Raw genomic sequence first — 15,673 nt, 5'->3', positions numbered from 1 at the left:
CGCACCTTGAATACTGTGTACAATTCTGGTTTCCGCATCTCAAAAAAGATATAATTGTGATGGAGAATGTACAGAGAAGGGCTACCAAAATGATAAGGGGAATGGAACAGCTCCCCTATGAGGAAAGACTAAAGAGGTTAGGACTTTTCAGCTTGGAGAAGAGACGGCTGAGGGGGGATATGATAGAGATGTTTAAAATTATGAGAGGTCTAGAACGGGTAGATGTGAATTGGTTATTTACTCTTTCGCATAGTAGAAAGACTAGGGGGCACTCCATGAAGTTAGCATGGGGCACATTTTAAAACTAATTGGAGAAAGTTCTTTTTTACTCAATGCACAATTAAACTCTGAATTTGTTGCCAGAGAATGTGGTTAGTGCAGTTAGTATAGCGGTGTTTAAAAAAGGATTGGATAAGTTCTTGGAGGAGAAGTCCATTACCTGCTATTAAGTTCATTTAGAGAATAGCCACTGACATTAGCAATGGTAACATGGAATAGACTTAGTTTTTGGGTACTTGCCAGGTTCTTATGGCCTGGATTGGCCACTGTTAGAAACAGGATGCTGGGCTTGATGGACCCTTGGTCTGACCTAGTATGGCATTTTCTTATGTTCTTATGGTCCCATATGGAGGTGTCATTCTCCATGAACCACCTGGAGACCAGAGCATTCAGGTGTGCAATAAGAGCTACCTCCCCAAAGTAAAGGTGAAAGAGTATTTACAGAAAATGCCATGGTAGTAGCATCTTTCAACAGGCAAGAAGAAACAAGGAGCCTGCAAGTAGCAGAAGAGATGGAGCTCGTCATGAGAGTGGCAGAAGTCCACTTGCAAAAGATTTCAGCCGCTCATACAGCAGGAGCACTCAACATACAAGCCGACTTCCTTAGCCACCAGATACTAGATCCAAGAGAATGGGAACTGGCTGAAGAAGCCTTCAAGCAAACTGTGGCCAATAGGATTGCCCTCAGTGGGATCTAATGGTGACATTCAACACCTAAGCAAAAGAGTTCTTCAGCCAAAAAAGAGAATGGGGATCCAGGAGATAGACACGCTAACACAAAAGAGGCCCAGAAACACACAACTGTATGTATTCCTGCCTTGGCCAATGATAGGAAAGGTGGTAAGAAGGGTCGTGGGCCATCCAGGGCCAGTTATACTGGTAGCCCCAGACTGGGCAAGATGTCTGTGGTATGTGGACCTGGTCAGGCTCATGTTAGGAGAACCAATCAAACCTATTACACCAAGGGCCAGTATCCGTGGAGGATCCAGCACAATTTCACCTTACAGCATGGCTCTTGAGAGGAAGAAATTCAGCAGAAGAGGTCATTCAGATGAGGAAATATCAACTTGACTGAAGACAAAAAAAGATTTCCACCTTTGTAACATACATTACAATTTGGAAGATCTTTGAAGGGTGGTGCAGGAAGAGAAAGGTAAAACCACAGAAAGCTCAAGTATCTTCTATTCTGCAATTTCTGCAGGTTGGCGTAGATAAAGGACTATTAGTGAGCTCGTTGCGGGTATAGTTGGTGGCAATTGCATGCTATGGGGTCAGAATATAACTGTCCTCTTCCTGAAAGGGACAGTCTGGATTAGGCTGCCAGTGAAGTCACTAGTCCAGCCATGGGACCTAAACCTGGTCCTGAGAGTCTTGACAGTGGCACCATTCGAGCTTCTGAGCATCCATAAATAATCTTACATTGAAGACAGTGATATTAGTGACTATTTGCTCAGCTAGAAGGATCTTAGAGTTGCAGGCATTATCCTTAAAGATCCTTACCTCACCTTGTCAAGAGAAACGGTCACCATTATTCCTACCGAAGGTAGTATCGGAATTTCATACAAATCAAGTAGTATACTTGCTAAGTTTTAGGAAAGAGCTCAGATTTCTATGTGACCAATAGGGTTCCTTTGAGAGATCTAGAGGTCATGAATGACTTTCCAGAAGTCAGATAGACTTTTTCTACTGTTTTCAGGGTCCTGTGGAGGAAAAGCGGCCTCTAAGGCAACAATTGCACAATGGATTAAGGAACGAATTGAGACAGCGTACATATTAAAGGGAAAACTTGGTGCCAGAGGGCCTAAAAGTTCATTCCACGAGGATTCAGGCAGCGTCTTGGGCAGAGCAGAGATTAGTTAACCCCAGCAGAAATCTGCAGGTTAGCTACATGAGCATTGCTACATTCATTTACAAAACATTATAGGCTGAATCTTCAGAATAGGGAGGACACATCTTTTTCCAAAGGCATCCTGGAAGCAGCTCTAGGTTACTCCCTCCTGGGATAGGTACTGCTTGGGTCCATCCTACTTGTCTGGAATGGTCTGGCAGGATGATGAGAGAGGTTCAGTTAGTTCTTACATGCTAATTGTCTTTCCTTCAGTCCCTTTCAGACCAGACCAGTCCAGAATCCATCCTCAAAACAAACTGAAGGTCAGAAGTGGGTTATATATAATAGTAATAGGTGAAGCGTTAAAAAAAAAAAAAAGGGTCATATGGATATGTGAAAAGAGTGTCCTTTCTCATAAACAAAATGTAATACAGGGTGAAGCGAGCAGAGGTGATGTTCAATCCCTTACTATTTTTTGTTGAGGTATCCTCTTTCTTACTGAAAATATATTTTTTATCTGTTTTTGGTGATATTTTCTCTTTGAGTTCCAGGGGAGCCTAACAATTCAATAGACTACTGATGCCTTCTCTGCTCTACCAGGATATATAGGGAGGGATGTCAGGGTGGATAAGCCTGCTTTCTGCCTCTGTCTGCTGGTAGGAGGGACAAATCCTACTTACCTGGACTGGTCTGTCAAAACAATTTGCAGGTAAGAACCTAACTGAACCTTAAAAGTCAGGTCTGTCTCTTTTTTGCTGTCTATTTATAAAATCTATATATTACTTTGACCATTCTTTAAGGGCTTTTCTGTAAAATCATTGGTGGTATTTTATGGAAGGGGTTGCTTTTTTCCCCCTAAGTATTTTTAAGGTTGAGGTGCTAATAAAGAATGTTTTGTGACTTAAGGGGCTACCTGCAGCCTGGTCTCCCCTAGATGCCTCACATACATTTTAGCTCTGCTCTGAACACTCCTTTCCTTTCTCCTCTTCCACGATCTGACTGTCCGTCCTTCCTTCATTACTCCTAGTCCTTCCAATTTTCATCCAGTTCCTTTATCACCTGGTGTCTTGTTTCTAATTCTAGTTCTGTCATTGGCCCTGTTCAATGGCAGAGTCAGATTTAGGAGTTTGATGACCATGGGCACCATCTGCTTCTCCTGCTTAGATTTTCCCCCTCCTGCACCCTTCCGCATGGCCTCTTCCCAGGTTCTCCCCTTACCTTCTGTCCTGTGGCCGGTGCTGACCCCGGTCCTGGGCTACGGAGATCTTCAGGTGGCCACAAAGAATAAAAATCAGTGTGGATGGAACCTGTGACATAGCCCAGGCCCTGTGGTGACCGTCCTCTCCTACTGCAAGGGGTGGAACTTCCCATAGGGCCAGTGGATATGTGGTGACTCAGAGGCTCCACTCCTTAGTTTTTTGTTTTTTTTTCCCCCCTGGGCCCAAGCATATCTAACCCCAGCCCTGGCTGGCTTACAGGTTCAGCACTGAATTTCTGTATTACTACTGCCGCAGTACCACTTGGATCCCTGCCAAGTCTGCTTTGAGTTTGGGGCTGGCGCTGGTGGTAGGACTGAATGGCATCTTCAAGATTTGGTGCTGTAGTGTAGGCAATTGCCTATATTGACTGTGGAAATCCGGGCCTGACCTTGGCATGACTCACTCTCTTTCTCTGTGCCTCCATTTTAATCCCCAGCTCAGCCATTGATCTGCGTTTGACCTTGCACTGAGTCGCTATCAAATTGTCAACATTATCTCAAAAAATAATTCGCAGTTAGCATGATGATTTTTTTTTCTTTTGTTATTTTAAGAGCATTTTTTAAAAAGATAACTTCATCGTAGCCTCTTATGGAAGAGTTTAAATCTGCTCTGGAGTTCATGCAAATTCTAGATTACACCCACCAGTCAGGATTCTTATATTTCCATCCCTAGCCCTCTCCCAAAATAAGTTCTCTATCTTTTTCAGGACAGCGACAACTCTGAGGATGAGGAGAAAACTGGTCTGGTCATCTCAGCAAACAAAGATGGCCCATGTAATGAAGATGAATTCTTCCATAAGGTAGAAAAAGGGTTTGCATTGCCGCTCTCCAGACCCTTCCTGTCCTCTAGCTTTATCCTCTCGCTGATGACAATCTATACTCATCCTATGCGCCACTCAAATTCCATTATCATTTTTGCCTCTTCCTTCTCTGCAGAGAGAGGCTAAGTGCATCCTCCCACCACCTATTTTGAGAAGCAACCTTATGCTAATTTGAGCCAAGCCCCGACTCCGTTTTCAGATTCTCATTAGGCGTCCTTGTTTTTAGGACTATCTTGGCATTTTTTTTTGTTTGCCTGGTTTAACTCTCCTGCAGGTGAAGGAGATTCGTCAGTTACTGGAGACCCTCGACAGGAAAGTGAAAGAACTGGAGAAGCAGCAGTCCACCATACTGGCCAAGCCCCTGCCGGAAGAAGGTGAGTTTGTCCTGGAAGAGAAATCCAGACTGAGGATGCATATTAAGAATTCAGGCATATGTGCATAACCTGGTGTCCTGAGTGCCATCGATGCTACTAAATGCCTTCAGAGGCCGGGACATACTTGGTTCATGCAGGATGTGACATCACAGCCAACATGGATCCACTGAATCTCAGTGAGCAAGTGAATTCACAGTGACACTATCCTGAGAATTGCCACCCCGAGGCATTTTCAATTACAGTCGGGAGTGAACAGCTTAACTGATTGCCAAAAAAAAAAATGACTTAAGTGATATTAATTTAAAAAGTAGTAAAAGTGCTTACCCAAAGGTGCAGCACATTTTTAGGGTTCCAAAGGCAGGAATGTAGAACAATAGCTTCTCAACCTGGCTGCCGCCATGGCAGGATCCTTCCTGTGCCGCGGTAGTCTGCCTCATCCCCAGTTCTCTCCCCCCCCCCCCCCAATCCCTCTGCAGGGCCAGCATAGGGGGCCACCGATGACACTCCTGTTCATCAGGTGCAGGCACAGAGGTGTCTGCTGCACAGGAGGAGACGACGGAGCTGCCTCCAGAGAAACTGTGCCCCAGCATGGAGACAGCACTACCGGAGAGGAAGGGTCCTGGGCTGCTGCTGCTGCCCCTGCTGGTTTGGTTGTGCCCCAAGCATTAAGGACATTTTGAAAGTGTGCCCTGAAAACCAAAAGCTTGAGAAGCCCTGGTGTAAAGGAGGAGATGACCATCTGTAGGAAAAGGCGTCAGAGGTTTACAGGGTGGAGTTCTTGCAGCTAGCCTCAAGAGTAGAGATCTGCGAGAGGGGGGAAGGAGCAGCAGAGGATCCAGCAGCATTGTGGAGAAGGGGTGGGTTGGGAGGAAGGACAGTGGCCTGCAGGGGGAATGGTTGTGGAGGAGCAGGTGGTGGCCTGTAGAGAAATGTTGATATGAGGAGGAGAAATAGCTGCTTCCTGCTATTTCATTTGTACTCGTTTCAGGGAGCAGAAAGGAAGAAGTGGCAAAAAAATGGGACAGAGGAAGCATGATGGTGGATTGAAGATGAGCAGTATAGAGGGGGGGAAGGTAAGGATGGAGGGGGAAATAAGTGGTATGGGGAGGAGGAGTGAAGGGGGAGGCATTGTGATGAGGATGAGTGACAGTAGCATGGTGGGGGAAGAGCAGTGAGTTCCATCCTTTTTGTTGTGGCACAATTGGCATACGGTTCACTTCCATCATGGCACACCACCATCTTATCTTCTCTCTCCCCCCCACTTCTGGCATCATCACCATCCCTCTCTCTCTCTTCCACCTGGTATCATCCACCTTTTCTTTTCTGTCCACCCTTGGCACCATCACCTCTTCTCTTCTCTTCCCTTCCCTCTTCCTTCAATCTCCTGGCATCATCACCTTGTCCTCCCTTCTCGCTCCCTCCACACTCCCTGGCATCATCACCTTCTCTTTGCTTTCATTCCCTATTTCCACCTATCTGAAACTACCTTCTCTTCCATTCTGTCTCTCTCCACTCTTCTGGCATCATCACCACCTTCTCTTCCCTTCTCCTCCCTCTCTCTCTACCCCATGGAATCCTCACCTTTTTTTCTCCTCCTCCCTTCTGTCTCCCTCCATCATTCTGGCGGCATCATCACCTGATCTTCCCTCTTTACTGGCATCATCACCTTCTTCCCTTATCTCACACTCTACCCTCCTGGTATATCATCACCTTCCTTCTCTCTCCACCCAGCCTCTCTAGCCCTCGTCATAATCACCTTCCCTCTTTCTCACCCCCTGGCATCGTTACTTTCTTTTCCCTCTCCCCCGCTTCACCAGCATCATTCCCTCTCCTCCCCTTCCCTATTCTCCCCTTCCCTTTTCCTCTTCTCCCCCCCTACACCCTGTGGCACATTCAGCTGCTGCTTCTTCCCTTGTGCCCCCTCCTCCCAGCATCTCCTGGAACTGGCAGAAATCAGAGCAGTGCTTACCTGCTACTACTTCCTCTGCAATGGTAACGGCACGAGGCCAGCAGGTGTCTCAAGACTGCAGGACCCCATGTAGTTTCAGTTGCAGAGGGAAGCAGCAGCAGATCGGTGCTGCTCTCATACCCACCTTTGCTGGCAGGAGGACATCCTGCAGGCAAAGATGGAAAGAAACAATGAAGACTGTCAGCGCCTCAACTCTTCTTATCCGGCTTTTCTTGGGGCTTAGCTACAGGTCGGCCATGGCCCACTGGTTGGGAAACACTGGGCTAGAGCATTAGCATCGGTAGGGGAGGTGAAGTTGAGGAGAAACAGGAACGGGTGGGAGTGTGCAGGATGAGCAGCAGCATGGGAGGATGGTGAGGATAAGTTGCATTGGGGTGTAGCAGAGATTGTGAGGAGCAGAGAGATTGCACAACTGCTCTGCTCCCATCTGTCTTCTGGTACTGTCTTTTTCAGGGAACAGAGGGAAGGTGCTGTAGCAGAGCTGAGGAGTAGCAGACAGCAGCAGATCTGGGCAGCACAGTGATGGCTAGCTGTCTGCATGGAGGTCCAGCACCTGCACCATGATTTATTGCCGCTACAGATACCGACACAAGCAGTTTATAATGGTTCAAGGCTCTGCCTGCAGAACTTAATAGAGTAGTGAAAGTTCTTGCTGTCTCTTATTATTCTTATTAATTTTATTTCCTCAGGAATGAGAGATGATTTACAGAAACTCAGAGAGGAGATTAAGAATTTGGCTAAGAGCTTGCAGGTCAAGTTGAAAAGTAAGTTTAAAAACCATCATTTGGGTGATAGACACAGAACCTTAAACCTCTAAGATTGAATGATTCAAGGGTTTGGGTGTAGGGTTACAGATTTTCATCTCCTAGCATTGGATGGCTCAGAGACTGGGCATATGGTCACAGGACCTTTTGATTTCCTACAAATGGTTGATTTAGAGCAGTGGTTCCAAACCTGGGGTCCGTGGACCCCTAGCTGTCTGCCAAACCATAATGGGAGGTCCGCGAACTGTATGAAGAGACACGAAAACTCGCGCAAAGAAGATGCTTGACAGCCTGCTGCTGAACTCCATCCCATGGTGGCCGCAAAAGAGAAGGTCTGTCAGGCGGCCAGCACCATCTCACTGGTGTCCGAAAAATATATAGGGCCACGGGGCTTCTGGTATTCTGAAAAGGCCACAGGACCATCTCTTCTCCCTCCCTCCAGAGACTCCAGAAAAAAAAAATGAGAGAGAGGGTGTGTGAGAGACAGCTTGTGTAAATGAGAGAGAGAATGTATATATAAAAGAGCATCTGTGTGTGTGAGTATGTATGAGACAGCATATGTGTGTGTATAAGAAAGGGAGCATGTGTGTATGAGCATGTAAATATAAAAAGGAATGTGTGAGTGTGTGTGTGTGTGTGTATATGAGGGAGTGTTTGTGTGTGAGAGCATGTGTATAAGACAAGTATATGTGTTTGAGAGGGAGTATTTGGGTGTGTAATCGTGTATATGAGAGAGCACACTTTATGTGAAGAGGGAGTGTATGTGTGGGTGAGAATGCGTGTATGAGGAGCAGATATGAGCATGTGAAAGCGTTTATGAGAGGTGTGTGTGTGTGTGTGTGTGGACGTGTGTGTGTGACAGGGAGCGTGTATATGAGAAAGTGAGCATGTGTGTGTGAGAATGAGCGTGTTTTTAAGAGAGAGGAGAGAGTTTTTGTATGCCCTTTTCCCCATCTTTACTAATTGACAACAATCTCAGGGTGATTGGAAATCAAAAGTTCCTAGGTATGGAGAATGGGAGAATTTTAAATCCTTATTAGTTTTAGTTTGTCTGTTTTGAAATATTTTGTTTGGAAAATGTATAAATAATTTAAGTATTATAGAATATCCAATAATATTTGTCAATTATTTTGAAATATTTTTTTTATTAGTATGGTTTTACTATGTTTGTTATTTTATTTCTTGATTATATTATTTGTTTTATGAAGAATGGAAATGTTTCTGGTTTTCCATTGTTGCAATGCATACTGAGTCTGACTTGTGGTTTCCAGTTCAGTTTTTGTCTGCACATTCGCATTTATATTTTTGATCTCTGTATTTGGTGAGGATCTGCCTGTATTCTGCATGTGTCGTAGGTGAGGTATTCTGCGAGCATGTAATTTCTGTAAAGGGATCTATAGCAGCCTGACTTGTTCTGTTTCTGTAATAGGAGATGGATTGGTGTTTTGGAGCCTTTTGTACTATTTGCAGTATTGACTTTTCTTAGGTTAGAGTGGTTACTGTTTTAGTCTGGTAATTAGGGTATGGCAGGTTTCCTATAGATTCTGAGTATATTTTTTGCAGGAATTTGTATTATACAATGTTCCTGGTAGTGGAGGGAGTTTGTGTTACTGTTACCGAGGTGACAACATAATCTGAATATATTTTTTATAGTGAATGGTAAGGGGAAATGTCCTTGTTCTGCTTTGCACCCTTTTGTTGGGGGAGTTTCTGTGAATGGAGGGTATTATAGAACTTGAGGTGCAGGTTTTATGTTGGGATTTGTCCCACTCTTATATAAGAATTTTTGATTGATGCTCTTGAATAATTTTAGTGGTGATTTTACTAGATGGTTGAAACTGACTAGGGTTTTTTTGTTTTGTTTTGTCTAGAGAAGCCACTGACATGCATACTTGGCACCTTGCGATAATGGTGCAAACTATTTGTAGCAGTGCCTCTTGTTTTATGAGTGGGGGTGTCCTGTCTCTGCATGTATGGAATTTGGTAACAGGCAGGCTTGCAGAGAGCCATTGGACTCCTGCCAAGATCAGACTAACAGAGTGGTTTCCCTGTCGCAGGAGATTTTCTATAATAAAAACTGTGGGGTGGAGGGAGGCTGGGAGAGAAATATATGCACCAAACGTCTCTCCACATCTCACTTTTAATTATGTAGGCCTGCCTCAAACATCCCTTCTTCCACCTTTCCCACCACTCTGTCTGTTCCACAGTCCAGTCTCCCTCTCTTCTTCCACCAGTCTGGCCCTGTCGCTCTCTCACGCCACCTGTCTAGCTCTGCCAGTTGCACGCTATCTCTCTCTCACCCAGTTCATCCCTGTCAGTCTCTCTGTCTCTCTTTCCACCAGACCATTTCCCCCAGTGGCTCCAAATCCAGATATGTGCCTGCCTGTGGTTACACTAATAAGTTACTGAATATGAATCATTCTTGCACCTTTACTATTGTGCTTTGCAATTATATGTATTCCATTTATATTAGTAAGCATTATTTAATTAAGTTTTATATGTTATGAATGAGTGTGCATATAATTATTTCTTATATTAATAACTTTTCTATATACAGCATATAACTGTAGGTAAAAATGAAAGAGAAACGTGGGAGTCCATGAAAATTTTGAAGATTGCCAAGAGTCCATGCTAGCAAAATGGTTGGGAACCCTTGATTTAAGAAGCTAGGCATGGGATCACAGGGTGTTTCACCTCCTAGGATTGGATGGCTCAGAGGCTGGGCACAGGGAAACAGCCTTTCATCAAATGGTCTAGATGACCTAGCCCAGGAGTTCCCAGACTTTTGGGGAGCATGAACCCCTTTCAACCTCCAAAACTATTGTGGGCCCTCACATGCATATATTTAATTTTTACATGTAGTTACATGCCATATAGAAAATGGACTAATAATATGCCTCACAAATCTACATTTTTTTAAAGGAGTGAATAAACATGTGGAAAAAGGTGAACCAGTAGATGGTGTGTATTTGGATTTTCAGAAGGCATTCGACAAAGTCATGAATGAGAGGCTTCTAAGAAAGCTAAAAAGTCATGGAATAGGAGGCGATGTCCTTTCGTGGACTGCAAGCTGGATAAGAAATGAAACAGAGCAGGATTAAATGGTCTGTTCCCTGTACGTACCCAGATCAGTCCAGGACAGCTGGGTTTTGCCTCCCCTCCAGCAGATGGAGACAGAAAAAGACTTTGCGGACTCTGCCTATACCCCTTAGGTGCCATCTAGTGTCTGCAGTATTTTTCTGCCTCCAGCAGATGGTGGAGGTGCAAAGCCTTGTGTCTGGTGTTAGGTTTGATTTTCTCTGATTTTGGTTTGGTTGGCACAGATATTTTTCAGAGGAAGGTTTAGGTTACTGTTCCTTTATCTTTAAATTAAAAAAAAAAAAAAAAAGTTTGTTGTATTTAGCCTCCCAGGGAGTTGGCAGGTCCTGGTGGGACCATCTCCCCTGCTATTTGAGGCTGGAGAGCAGAGGGTTGGAGACCCTGAAACTGCCGTGGCTGAGGGTGATACCGGGGGTCCTGGCTCACTCCCCCTCAGCGGGACCCATCCGGACCAGGTAAAAAAAAAAATTAAAAGTTGTATTTTCTTGTCTTGGGGGGGCTCCGGTCTAGTGTCCGCTCCTTTTTCGCCGTTTTCCGTCGCTTTCCTGGCCTGTTTTTTGACCAGGAATTCGCCTCAGTTGCCGTGGTTCTTTTTTCGGGAAACGATTAAATCGAGGCCGGGGATATGCCTCGTGGCGTGGCCTGCCCTGTGTGTAGCAGTGTATGTGTTTGGCTTTCCCGTGCTGGGGTTTGCACAGCCTGTCTGTCAGGCGGGGAAGGCCCATCGCAAAGAAATCGGCACAAGGCTGACAGGGACAGCGCCAGGCCATGTCAGGAGCCTGAGAGGCCCGATCGGAGGCGGCAAGGCTCGGATCTCTTCCTGCTTAGTGCAGGGTCGGAAGCTCTGCTGCAAACCATGAGGGATCAGGAGTGAGCAGCGCTGGCGGCTCTGGGAGAGGAGCCCTCTCCGCCGCCACTTTCCCCGAGGCCGGCTGCCCCTGGAGGGGGCACAGTTCCGGATGAGCAGGAGGATTCCTCGGAGGAGGAGCAAGACAAAGATTCGGATGGGTCGTCTTCCTTGTTCTCCTCTGAATTTGTCAGAATGCTGCAAAAGTTCTTCAAGTTCCGCAAAGCAGAGAAGAGATCACATACTCAGTTGCCCCGGACACCCTCGTCGACATTGGGAGCAGGGAGAGGGTCCTCTTCATGCAAACGCTTCAGGTCATCTGGTGGCAGAGATGATCCCAAGGCAAAGCACCCTCTCCAGTCTCGGTCCCATCCGGAGGAGACTTCTCAGACAGACATGTCAGATGAGGATTAATCTCCTCCAGCTCCGGGAGACTGACAGGATCTAGATCCGGATCTTCACCCTCAGCCAGCCAAACCTGATGGGGTCCTGGTGGTGGAGGGCGATGGTCCAAAGGTGGTGCGGCTGTTCCGGAGGGATGAATTGGGACTGCTGATACCAGTCATTCTGGATGAGCTCGGTATTGAAGTTCCACCTGAGGATTCCAGATTCGGAGCTATGGATCCGGTCATGGTGAGCCCTTCGGGGTCCGGCTTGATCATTTCCTTTTCATATGTCGGTCACGGATCTTTTGTTTAAGGAGTGGGACAATCCAGACCTTGGTTTGAAGGTGGGTCGAGCTATGGACAATTGTATCCGCTTCCGGAGGAAGCTTTGGGTCTGCTCAGAATTCTTAAGGTGGATGCCGCGATTTCCACTGTCATGAAAAAGACCACCATTCCCGTCACGGGGGCCACTGCATTGAAAGACTTGCAGGACTGCAAGCTGGAGCTGCAGCTGAAGAAAATTTTTGAGGTTTCGGCCCTTGGGGTCCGGGCGGCTATGTGTAGCAGTTTTGTGCAGAGGGCTTGTCTCTGTTGGGTTCAGGATTGACAAGGGGAAGCTTCCTTCTCGGACGCAGCAGCGCTGCCTGCTAGCCGTCTGAAGGCAGTGGCTTATAGCGCGGATACCCTGTATGATCTTCTGCAGACTTCGGGCAGGGCAATGGTTGCAGCGGTTTCCGCCCGCAGGCTCCTAGGGCTCCGAAACTGGTCGGCTGATGGGTCCTCCAAGGTGCAACTGAGTTCTTTATTTATTTTATTTATTTATTTATTTCTTTTGTATACCGACGTTCGATCGAGATATCACATCGGTTTCCAGATAACTAAAAGAATAGGGTAGTAACAGCCCTATTTTACATTATAACATTGTAATAAATATAATAAATTATAACATTGTAATAAATATAACGAATTATAACAGAAATAACAGGATTACATGGAACATTTGATATAGTATATAACATATGTACATAAATGACTTGTTGATGAGGATAATTTAAGGTTAAGGTTAGCAGGGAGGGTTGAAAGGGGGGGGGGGGATAGGTGGGAGGGAGGTGGTGCAAGGGAGGGAAGATGGTGACGCGAGATGCTTGTGTAGGGGGCGTGGTGTGTTGCAGTTGCATTTGGGCAGGTTACGTGTCAGGTGGGAAAGCTTTTAGGAACAGCCATGTTTTGAGGTGTTTTTTGAAGACTTGCAATGAAGGTTCATTTCTGAGACAGGTGGGGAGGGAGTTCCATAAGGTGGGGCCCGCTATTGTTATGGCTCGTTTGCGGGTGACGTTGAGGTGTGCAGATTTGAGATTGGGTACGGCTAGGAGGCCAGTGTTGGTGGATCTGAGAGTTCTTTGTGTAGGGTAAGGTTGTATTCCGTTGTTTAGCCAGTTCATATTGTTGTTGTTTATTTTTTTGTGCATGAGGGTGAGGGTTTTATACTGGATTCTTTGTGTAATGGGTAGCCAGTGGAGTTCTTTGAGAGTGGGTGTGATGTGGGAGGATTTTTTGTTAGAGATGATTCTGGCGGCAGCGTTTTGTAGCACTTGGAGGGGTTTGATGTGGATTTCTGGTAGGCCGAGGAGGAGGGAGTTGCAGTAGTCAAGTTTTGCGAAGATAATTGCTTGAAGGACTGTTCGGAAATCGTGCTCTTGGAGAAGGGGTTTGAGTTTTTTTAGTGTCTGAAGTTTGAAGAATCCATCCTTGATTGTATTGGAGATGTGTCGTTTAAAGTTGAGTTGGCTGTCGATTGTTACGCCTAGGTTTCTTGTGGACGGCGTGGGTGAGATTTGTGGCACTCCCGGGTTGGTTGAGCTTCCTGGGTGGTCGGAGGGGGTGCACTTGAGTGGATGAGAGGGACGGTCATCGTGGATGTGAATGATTTCTGTTTTGGCTTGGTTGAGGCATAGTGATAATTGAGATAGCAAGTGGAATAAATTTGAGCTGAGTTTGTTCCATTTTTCCATGGTTAGTTGGATGGACTTGTTTATGGGGAGTAATATTTGTATGTCGTCTGCATAGATGAAGTAGGTGAGGTTTGCCTCTGAAAGGTATTTGCATAGTGGGATGAGGTAAATGTTAAATAGGGTTGAGGATAGGGAAGAACCTTGTGGGACTCCATGAGTGAGGGGCACTTGAGAGGATTCAGATGAGTTCGTCTTGATGATGTAGGATCTGTTTGAGAGGTAGGAGTTGAACCATTTGATTGTGGTGTCTTGGAGACCAATTTCTTTAAGTCTGGTGAGGAGAGTTCTGTGATTAATGGTGTCAAAGGCGGCGGATATATCAAGAAGTATCAGGAGGAAAGATTTGCCTTTGTCGCGGCCTCTGAGGATGGTATCAGTGAGAGAGAGGAGGAGGGTTTCAGTGCTGAAGAATTTTCTGAAACCATGTTGTGCAGGCTGTAGAACATTATAGGTTTCAAGGTGTTCTGTGAGTTGATTGTTGACTGTTTTTTCGATGATTTTTGCTAGGAATGGGAGGTTGGAGACTGGTCTGTAATTTGCTGGGTCGGATTTGTCGAGTTGAGGTTTTTTGATGATTGGTTTGATGATGGCGTTTTTGAGTTTTTCTGGGAAGATTCCTTGTTCTAGGGATAAGTTAATGATGTAGGTTATTGGTTTGACAATAATCTCTCTGAGTTTTAGGGTTTTGATGGGGATGGGGTCTAGAGGGTGGGATGCAGGGTTGGTTTTTCTGATGATAGGTTCGATTTCTGTGGAAGCAACGGGTGTGAATTGTGACCATGTGTGGATGGGAGGGGGGATGTCAACTGGGTCGTTGTAGTTTTGGGGAATTATGGCGATGATGTTGTTAACTTTGTCCTTGAAGAATTGTGCTAGTTTTTCACTTGAGATGTTGCTGGAGTTTGGCGTATTGTCATTTTGGATGGAGTTGGTTAGGTCTTTGACATAGGCGAAGAGGGTCCTCGGGTTATATTGGTAATCATGTATTCTTGATGTGTAGAAATTGCGCTTTGCTGTGTTGAGGTCTGTTGTATAGTTAGAGATGTGAATCGGAACTGATATCGGATCCGATTCTGGTTCCGATTCACATCTATAGAGATGTGAATCGGAACCGATATCGGATCCGATTCTGGTTCCGATTCACATCTCTAATAGTTATGTAGTTGTGTTCTGAATTTGTCTTTCAGGTTTGAGGTGGGGGTTCGTCTCCATTGTTTTTCAGTTTGTCTCAGTGTTCGCTTTGAGGTTTTCAGTTCTGGGGTGTACCATGGTGCTCTTTGCTTTGTAGATTGCTTGATTTCCTTTCTTATCGTGGGACATAATGTATTGGCTATGTCTGTGTTGATGGTTATCCAGGAGTTTGTGGCTGAGTTGGCATCATTTAAGTTGATTGTTTTTAGTGTCTCAGGTAACACTTCAGCGATGTCTTCACTGGAGCATGGTTTGGTGAATTCGATGATTCGGTTGTTTGTTTGTGTTGGGTTGGATTGGAGTTGAAGCTTGGCTTGGATGAGGCTGTGGTCAGACCATGGGGTGGGGGTTGTAGTGGGTGGTCCAGTTGCAGATATTTTGTTGTTTATGAATATTAAGTCCAGGGTGTGGCCCGATTTTTGAGTGGGCGTGTTGATGATTTGGGTGAATCCAATGGCAGACATGGTGGATAGGAGTAGTTCGCTTGTGGGGGAAGGAGGGTGGGTGTCGATATGGAGATTGAAGTCTCCTAGTATGATGGCTGGCTCTTGTAAGTTTATGTGGGTTGTGATGGATTCAATCAGGGGGGAAAGGTTGTGTTGTAGGCAACCAGGTGGGGCATATAGGAGGAGTATTTGGAGATGTTTTGATTTGAATAGGTTGGTCTCGATAGGAGGTGGGTAAGTTAAGGGAGTGGGAAGAGAATTTAAGTTTTTTGTGTGCTAGGAATAGTAGGCCACCTCCCTTTCTTTTGCTTCTGGGAATGGAGAAAATATTGTATGTGTTTCTGGGCAGTTGATTGAGTAGGACTGTGTCAGAATGTTTCAGCCAGGATTCGGTTATAC

At 45.6% G+C, this 15,673-nt stretch overlaps 1 protein-coding gene across 1 annotated transcript in view; it reads left to right on the top strand.

The window, feature by feature from the left end:
* STX4 (syntaxin 4) overlaps nucleotides 1–15,673 on the top strand; it is a 76,635-nt gene that overhangs the window by 12,547 nt on the left and 48,415 nt on the right. The window contains exons 2-4 of the mRNA XM_029606896.1: nucleotides 4,073–4,165; nucleotides 4,461–4,560; nucleotides 7,219–7,293. Of these exons, the coding sequence (XP_029462756.1) occupies nucleotides 4,073–4,165; nucleotides 4,461–4,560; nucleotides 7,219–7,293 (268 nt within the window). The remainder of the gene's footprint in view (nucleotides 1–4,072; nucleotides 4,166–4,460; nucleotides 4,561–7,218; nucleotides 7,294–15,673) is intronic.

Source organism: Rhinatrema bivittatum, chromosome 6, assembly GCF_901001135.1.
Source record: "Rhinatrema bivittatum chromosome 6, aRhiBiv1.1, whole genome shotgun sequence".
Taxonomy (NCBI): Eukaryota; Metazoa; Chordata; class Amphibia; order Gymnophiona; family Rhinatrematidae; genus Rhinatrema; species Rhinatrema bivittatum.
The sequence above is the reverse complement of the archived record's forward strand: the minus strand, read 5'-3'. Positions and strand labels throughout refer to the sequence as shown.